Below are 9,163 nucleotides of genomic sequence, written 5' to 3' on the forward strand. Positions count from 1 at the left end.
TCTCACACACACACTCACACACTCACACACACACACACACACACACACACACAGCTCTGTATAATCCAATCACATGTAAACACAGAGTCAGTCTGTCCATCTAAACCCGCGTGTGTGCGTGTGTGTGTGTGTGTGTGTGTCTCAGGCGCTCCAGCCGCACACGGGATCCAGACCCGGATAAGAGCAGCCAGTTCCTGATGGGTCAGGGTGAGTGTGCCGTCCTGTGATCAGGAATGTGTTATACCGCGGTCAATCTGTCACCGCTGGTTTGTGTTGTTTACATGAGAGTGACACACACACGAGCAGAGAAACATCTTACAGCAGTGTAGTTGTTTACTGTTGCCAGGCAACGGCCGGATGAGACACATGTGCTTCATGTGGAGACGTGTTCATCACCTGTTTGTATCACTCTGAAATATGATTAATCCTAATACAATCACTTCAGCATAAGATCACATCAACAAAAGTCATTAAGTGTTCGATCATGTATCAAAAGACTTCTGTTCTAAGATCTGAACGTGTGCAGCAAAATGTGATTATATAAAATATGTGATCTATTTACAAAATAATAACTTGCAACAATATATTATTTATAATTGACCTATAAAGTAAATAATATTTACATATAATAAAAACAATAATAGTTTATATATTATTTTTGACTTAAATATTATTTACAAATGACAAATAAAGAAAAGTATATTTACTTACAAAACTTGTTTATTATAACTTTGTATATCATATTTTTAGATAATGAAATATGGATTATGATTGACAAATAGAAAATTGACTAAAACATGCAAAGATCCAAGCTAATTACACAGAAATACTCACTAAAACCAGTAAAACCGCTTCATACCAGGGTTATTATAGTTAACTAAACCTCCGACCATAAAATAAATCAGTGCTTTAAATCAAATAAACATGAACTCAAATAAAAGAAAAATAATCTTTATTTCAGATGATTGCAAAGCCATACACATTCAGACATGCTTCACATGTTTTCTTGTGGTTTAATTGTGTGTGTGTGTGTGTGTGTGTGTGTGTGTGTGTGTGTGTGTGTGTCTCACAGGGATTAAAGTGTACATCGATCCGTTCACATACGAGGATCCGAACGAGTTGGTGAGGGAGTTCGCTAAAGAGATCGACGTGTCGTTTGTGAAGATCGAGGAGGTGATCGGTGCCGGTGAGAACCGTGTGTGTGATTGTTGAGCGCAGGTGTGGCGCGGGGCTCGTGTTTCTGTGTGAACAGCAGTAATATGGGCCACACACACCCGATGAAAGCACAGCTCACATTACACTATTGTGTGTGTGTGAATCTGATAGTCTTCATTTGTGATGTGTGTGCAGGTGAGTTCGGTGAGGTGTGTCGCGGCCGGCTCAGGGTTCCTGGGAAGAAAGAGAACTACGTGGCCATTAAGACCCTGAAGGCTGGCTACACAGACAAGCAGAGGCGGGACTTCCTGTCAGAGGCGTCAATCATGGGTCAGTTCCAGCATCCCAACATCATTCACCTGGAGGGAGTGATCACAGCTTCCTGTCCTGTGATGATTCTGACCGAGTACATGGAGAACGGCGCACTGGACTCCTTCCTGCGGGTCAGTACCTGTCTGTCTCTCTCTCTCTCTCTCTCTGTGTGTTTGATGTCGGGTCAGATGTGTCGCCCGGTCTCACCCATCTCTCTCTGTCTGTCTGTCTGATTTCGGGTCAGATGTGTCGCCAGGTTTCACCCATCTCTGTCTGTTTGATGTAGGGTCCAAAGTGTCACCCTCTCTCACCTGTATCTCTCTCTGTCTGTCTGATGTTGGGTCAAAAGTGTCGCCCGGTCTCACCTGTATCTCTCTCTCTCTCTCTCTCTCTCTCTCTCTCTCTCTCTCTCTCTCTCTCTCTCTCTCTCTCTCTCTCTCTCTCTCTCTCTCTCTCTCTCTCTCTCTCTCTCTCTCTCTCTCTCTGTCTGTCTGATGTTGGGTCAGATGTGTCACCCGGTCTCACCCATCTCTCTGTCTGGTGTTGGGTCAGAAGTGTTGCCCGGTCTCACCCATCTCTCACTTGTTCTCTCTGTCTGTCTGATGTTGGGTCAAAAGTGTCGCCCGGTCTCACCTGTATCTCTCTCTCTCTCTCTCTCTCTCTCTCTCTCTCTCTCTCTCTCTCTCTCTCTCTCTGTCTGTCTGATGTCGGGTCTGATGTGTCGCCCCGTCTCACCTGTATCTCTCTCTCTCTGTCTGTCTGATGTTGGGTCAAAAGTGTCGCCCGGTCTCACCTGTATCTATCTCTCTCTCTCTCTCTCTCTCTCTCTCTCTCTCTCTCTCTCTCTCTCTCTCTGTCTGTCTGATGTTGGGTCAGATGTGTCACCCGGTCTCACCCATCTCTCTGTCTGGTGTTGGGTCAGAAGTGTTGCCCGGTCTCACCTGTATTTCTCTCTCTCTCTCTCTCTCTCTCTCTCTCTCTCTCTCTCTCTCTGTCTGTCTGATGTCGGGTCAGAAGTGTCGCCGCTCTCACCCATCTCTCTCTGTCTGTCTGTCTGATATTGGGTCAGAAGTGTCGCCCGCTCTCACCCGTCTCTCTCTCTGTTTCTCCCTTTCTGTCTGGTGTTGTGTCAGAAGTGTCGCCCGCTCTCACCCATCTTGCTCTCTCTCTCTATCTGATGTTGGGTCAGTTGTGTCACCTGCTCTCACCTGTGTCTCTCTTTCTGTCTGTCTGATGTCGGGTCTGATGTGTCGCCCCGTCTCACCTGTATCTCTCTCTCTGTCTGTCTGTCTGATGTTGGGTCAGATGTGTCACCCGGTCTCACCCATCTTTCTCTGTCTGTCTGTCTGATGTTGGGTCAGATGTGTCACCCGGTCTCACCCATCTCTGTCTGTTTGATGTAGGGTCCGAAGTGTCCCCCTCTCTCACCCCTCTCTCTCTGTCTGTCTGATGTCGGGTCAGATGTTTCACCCAGTCTCACCCATCTCTCTCTGTCTGTCTGATGTTGGGTCAAAAGTGTCGCCCAGTCTCACCTATCTCTCTCTGTCTGTCTGTCTGTCTCACTGATGTCGGGTCAGAAGTGTCGCCCGCTCTCACCCATCTCTCTCTCTCTGTCTGTCTGATGTCGGGTCAGAAGTGTCGCCGCTCTCACCCATCTCTCTCTGTCTGTCTGTCTGATATTGGGTCAGAAGTGTCGCCCGCTCTCACCCGTCTCTCTCTCTGTTTCTCCCTTTCTGTCTGGTGTTGTGTCAGAAGTGTCGCCCGCTCTCACCCATCTTGCTCTCTCTCTCTATCTGATGTTGGGTCAGTTGTGTCACCTGCTCTCACCTGTGTCTCTCTTTCTGTCTGTCTGATGTCGGGTCAGAAGTGTCGCAAGCTCTCACCCGTGTCCTCGCTCTCTCTCTCTCTCTCTCTCTCTCTCGCTCTCTCTCTCTCGCTCTCTCTCTCTCTGTGTCTCTGATGTTGTGTCAGAAGTGTCGCCCGCTCTCACCCATCTCTCTCTCTCCGTCTGCAGCTGAACGACGGTCAGTTCACGCCCATCCAGCTGGTGGGGATGCTGCGTGGGATTGCGTCTGGTATGAAGTACCTGTCGGAGAAGAGTTATGTTCACAGGGATCTAGCGGCGCGAAACATCCTGGTCAACAGTAACCTGGTGTGTAAGGTGTCTGACTTCGGCCTGTCCAGATTCCTGACGGAGAACTCTTCTGACCCCACGTACACCAGCTCACTGGTGAGGACACGCCCACCACACCCTTCACTGCATGCTCTCAATGATAGTCACCCCTCCGGTTCCGTACTGTTCTTCTGATCAAGATGACTGATTTTATTATGCTCATTTACAGTAATTTCCCTTTTTTTTCGTAAAATAAACATATAATTTTTTTTTATTATAAGTTCTGACATAATTGAGTTCAATTTTAGTCCCGAATCCAATTTTAAGAAAAAAAATTTTGGGGGTTTAGATGTTTTATTTGTATTAGTAGATTACATTTTTGTGAACTTTTTATAATCTGATTTTGTAGTTGTAAATTCCAGATATTTTATTATAATTATCACACATTTACCACATTACATCTATCAGCAGGTGTCCAATATTCATACATGAGAGAAATACTAAAGAACATGCAGAAGTCTTTATCTGTTGATCGATTGATATTCTCTCACCATATTCTGACACAGTTATTAAACAAGATGGTTCTTTTTATTATTTTGTATATTTACTATTTAAAAAAGCAACAAGAAAGAAGTAAGTGTAGAAACCACAGGACTAAGACACAGATAGAATAAAAGAGCTTTCAGTTCTTCCTGGAGGTGTAGTATTCATGTGTGTGTGTGTGTGTGTGTGTGTGTGTGTGTCAGGGCGGGAAGATCCCGATCCGCTGGACGGCTCCTGAAGCCATCGCCTTCCGTAAGTTCACCTCGGCGTCAGACGTCTGGAGCTACGGCATCGTGATGTGGGAGGTGATGTCGTTCGGAGAGAGACCCTACTGGGACATGAGCAACCAGGACGTGAGTGAGGTTTAATCTGATCTGACGGACGAGTGTGTTCTGAGCCCACTGATGATGTGTGTGTGTGTGTGTGTGTGTGCAGGTGATCAACGCCATCGAGCAGGACTACCGCCTGCCTCCTCCCCCAGAATGCCCTGCGTCTCTGCACCAGCTGATGCTGGACTGCTGGCAGAAGGAGAGATCGTCTCGCCCACGCTTCTGTGCCATCGTCTCTGCCCTCGACCGACTGATCCGCAACCCAGCCTCGCTCAAGATCACCGGACGCATCTCAGACACAGGGTGTGTGTGTGTGTGTGTGTGTGTGTGTGAGGCTGCAGGGGAAGTTAATCACCTTCACTGCTGTATCCTGCTCGTTCTGAATGTGAACGGATGACAGTTGCTGAAATGTTCCAGCCATCTATAAAACATCCACACACACTAAACATGGTCCTTAAATACAAGCACACCTACAGAACACACACACACGTTTGGAATGAATACGTTATTTTAATGTGTCTGAATCATCTGTGTTCTGTGTGAATCTGTGTTAAAGTGTAATGTATTTCTGTGATGCTCCGCTGTATTTTCAGCATCATTCCTCCAGTCTTCAGTGTCACATGATCTTCAGAAATCAGAATAATATGATGATTTACTGCTCAAGAAACATTTCTGATTATTAGCAATGTTGAACACAGTTGTGCTGCTCAATATTTCTGTGGAAACTGTGATACTTTTTAATTTTCAGGATTCACAGAAGAACAGCATTTATTTGAAATATAAATATTTTGTTACATTTCTATATTGTCACTTTTAAACAGTTTAATGCATCCTTGACAAATAAAATCATTAATTTCTTTAAAAAAAAACAACCTCAAAACTTTTGAAAAGTAAAAAATACATATTTATATCATTTAAAAGTGTATTTATGTTTATAATTGATAAATTTATTAAAGAACCACATCAGTTTGAAATCGTTCATAAAGATTACTCCAAAAATACACTGCCGTATATAAGATATATAATGTAAGATCTGTATAATCTGTGGATGTGCAGTAGCAGCACACGGCTGGTGATGTCACTTCCTGTCCTGGCGTGTGTGATTGACCGGTGTGTGTGTGTGTGTGTGTGTCTCAGGCCGTCTCACCCTCTGCTGGACCAGCGTCCTCCTCCGTCTCTCTCTCACTGCAGCTCAGTGTCCGACTGGCTCCGGATCATCAAGATGGAGCGATACGAGGACAACTTCCTGCAGGCCGGCTTCACCTCCATCCAGCTGGTGTCACACATCTCCACCGAGTGAGTCACTGCGCTACTAGTGTTCATACTCATCAGTTAGCACGGCTGTTAGCATTGACTCAAGTTACATAAACATGTCTCTTTTTCACTTAGTTAGACATGTTAAAATAACTACACCTAAAAGTGACTAAAAAAACTAAACCTAACAAAAAATTAGAATTAGAAATGAAACCTTAAAATAAAAAGCAAATAGAATTGAGGAGTAATTGCAGTGTTGTGTCCAGGGATCTCCTGAGGATCGGCGTGACTTTAGCGGGTCACCAGAAGAAGATTCTGTCCAGCATCCAAACACTGCGGGTCCACGGCGGATCCCTGCGATACTGACGCTTCCCAGCATGCCCTGCTTCTGCTATCAGACCGATCGACCAATCACTGTGGAGCACCACAGGACCAGCCAATCAGGACAGAATCTCTGGGGTTTATTCTCTTGGTTTTGTCTTCGGCCTCGTGAAGAGACAGACGAGCGTTACGACAGAGACGTCAGCGGATGACGTGTTACTGTTGCATTCTGGGAGCTTAATCGGATCTTCACATTGAAGATTCATTATAATTATTATTATAAATTGAGATTATTTTGTAATTATTGTTTTGTACGTATAAAAACAGCACAAATAATGAACAAATGTTTGTTTAGCAAAAGTACTGTGGGAGCTGTCAATCAAACTGAGTGTAATCCATGTGACCAATAACATTAAAGATCTGCACTGGCCCCTCCCAGCAGAGCTGCTGCAGTGTGTGTGTGTGTGTGTGTGTGTGGAGAACTAGAGAACTGAATCTCAGTGACATACATCTGAGTGAATCGGATTATCAACAAAGACAACATGAAGGGCGGGGCTGGAGCTGAGATGTGGGCGTGACGTATGCAGATGAGCACAGCTGTGGAGGCGGAGCTTAAGAGCGCTGAAGGAATCCTGCACACATCACCAGAGAGAAGAAGATCCAGTTATCACATTCTGATTAAACATCACCAGCTCAAAACATCTTTAGAATGAGACCAGATCAGTTCACAATAAGATCATATATATATTTACGCATTTAGAGTGAATATTCATTTCATGACTAATTTAAAACCCTGTTATAAAGTCAAACCCAGGAAACTAATTCACCATGTGCCCTCCAGCAGCTGAGTTTGACACCCTGCTCTGTGGTTTCAAACTGCTTGAAACATTAATTTCTTGCCTATTTTGAATGCCAAGTGTAGACACCGGTGTGTTTTCAGGAGGCTGTACAGATTTTGCTTACATTGATTGTGATGTGGTCAAATTGACCCCCGATGGTTTTCATGTAATTTTATATGTAATAAACTTTTTTTTACTCACCTTTATTGTAGCTTGCCAAACACTAAAATATGGAATATATAAGAACATTATGTATAACACCAGAAAAAATTGCTGCTTGTACTATGTAGCCTACATTGAATTGAGTTTCTGTTTTGTCACTCTTCATCACACACACATGTATTAACTGGCTCTAAATCTCTTCTTAATACAAAGTTGGTTCTTAATTACAATATGGAAAGTATCTAAAGTTCTGTTAATCCTAAAGCAGTGAAAACTCAGTCATCTGAATCAAATGATTCTCGATCCCCGCTCGAAGTTCCGTTCTGACTCAAATGATTCGCTATCAGCGCTCCGAAGTTGCGATCTGACTCAAATGATTCGCTATCCGCGCTCCGAAGTTGCGATCTGACTCAAATGATTCGCGATCCGCGCTCCGAAGTTCCGATCTGACTCAAATGATTCGCGATCCGCGCTCCGAAGTTCCGTTCTGACTCAAATGATTCGCTATCAGCGCTCCGAAGTTGCGATCTGAATCAAATGCGATCCGCGCTCCGAAGTTGCGATCTGAATCAAATGCGATCCGCGCTCCGAAGTTCCGATCTGACTCAAATTATTCGCGATCCGCGCTCCGAATTTGCGATCTGAATCAAATGCGATCCGCGCTCCGAAGTTCCGATCTGACTCAAATGATTCGCGATCCGCGCTCCGAAGTTCCGTTCTGACTCAAATGATTCGCTATCAGCGCTCCAAAGTTGCGATCTGAATCAAATGCGATCCGCGCTCCGAAGTTCCGATCTGACTCAAATGATTCGCGATCCACGCTCCGAAGTTCCGATCTGACTCAAATGATTCGCGATCTGCGCTCCAAAGTTCCGATCTGACTCAAATGATACGCGCTCCGAAGTTCCGATCTGACTCAAATGATTCGCGATCCCCGCTAGAAGTTCCGATCTGAATCAAATGATTCGCAGTGGTGGACAGTAACGGAGTAGCTTTACTTCGTTACTGTACTTACATTTTTCAAGTATCTACTGGAGTATTTTTATTTTGAGTAACTTTTACTTTTACTTCACTACATTCCAAAGCATAATCGTACTTTTAACTTCACTACATTTCATAAAACATATCGTTACTCCCTATAATATGTGCTCCAAAACGCAGAAGCAGTGTCTGATTCATCATGAACGAACTGAGTCTTTTCAAAATAAACTTTTAAATCGGATGGCAAATTGCACCAAACTATTCGTTTACGAATTAGAATGATCCGATTGCAGCTGTTTTGGAGTGGACAACTCACTGATTCAAATGAACCTTAGTGCGAGTCAGTAAGAACCGGGAGATCTTGTGAGCGCGCGTGCGTCGATGTTGCAAAAAGTAAGTTATTAATGTCGAAATTTTGGATTAATTACTGTAACTGAAAATCATATTTAGGTCAGAATTGTCAGTTGTTTGGGAACTAAATCCGCTGTAAAGAGTGATCTGTTTAAGCCCACTTAAATGCTCGAGTGCAGACGATGCAGACACAGTGTCTCTGTGTTTTAGATTAAAAAAAAAAAAAAAAACATTTAAATAACACAGATTAAATACGATAACTCATGCACGTTCAAATTCCCCGCTGCCGTGATGTTAACAGTTTTATTAAAATGCTACCATCCATGTCCTAACGTCTGTTTTTATATTGTTTATCAACAGTAACGTTATACATATGTATATTGTTTGGATTAACTAGAGAGTAGACAGACATTAATGTTTATTCATAGCCGTACTGAAAATAAGTAAATATTGTTAGCTGATGCTAACTGTCTAGCTAACAAGCTTGTTGGTGCTAAGTTGAGGTAATTATATATATATATGTGTGTGTGTGTGTGTGTGTGTGTGTGTGTGTGTATATAGATAGATAGATAGATAGATAGATAGATAGATTACATCTAGGGACAAAAGAAAGGATGTGATGTTCAGAACATGGTAACTACAGTAATTATCAAAGAGGGGAAGAGATGCACCCCGTTTGGCCAGGGGTGTTTTTACATCACAGACAAGATTTGAGAAGGAAAAAATCATTATGAAAATATAATTATATTTTCCTTAAAATGTTCTTCCTAACTTGAGGCCTTATTTATCATGTCATATATAAC

The 9,163-nt window shown here is 43.5% G+C and overlaps 1 protein-coding gene across 1 annotated transcript in view; it reads left to right on the forward strand.

The window, feature by feature from the left end:
- The window catches only part of LOC113065401 (ephrin type-B receptor 4-like), a 21,605-nt gene extending 14,538 nt beyond the window's left edge, over positions 1-7,067 (forward strand). The window contains exons 10-17 of the mRNA XM_026236617.1: positions 146-207; positions 1,073-1,186; positions 1,351-1,598; positions 3,482-3,697; positions 4,327-4,476; positions 4,559-4,755; positions 5,590-5,748; positions 5,973-7,067. Coding sequence (XP_026092402.1) covers positions 146-207; positions 1,073-1,186; positions 1,351-1,598; positions 3,482-3,697; positions 4,327-4,476; positions 4,559-4,755; positions 5,590-5,748; positions 5,973-6,072 — 1,246 coding nt within the window. The 3' untranslated portion in view covers positions 6,073-7,067. The remainder of the gene's footprint in view (positions 1-145; positions 208-1,072; positions 1,187-1,350; positions 1,599-3,481; positions 3,698-4,326; positions 4,477-4,558; positions 4,756-5,589; positions 5,749-5,972) is intronic.
- Positions 7,068-9,163: the final 2,096 nt, after the last annotated feature.

Source organism: Carassius auratus, chromosome 48, assembly GCF_003368295.1.
Source record: "Carassius auratus strain Wakin chromosome 48, ASM336829v1, whole genome shotgun sequence".
NCBI lineage: Eukaryota > Metazoa > Chordata > Actinopteri > Cypriniformes > Cyprinidae > Carassius > Carassius auratus.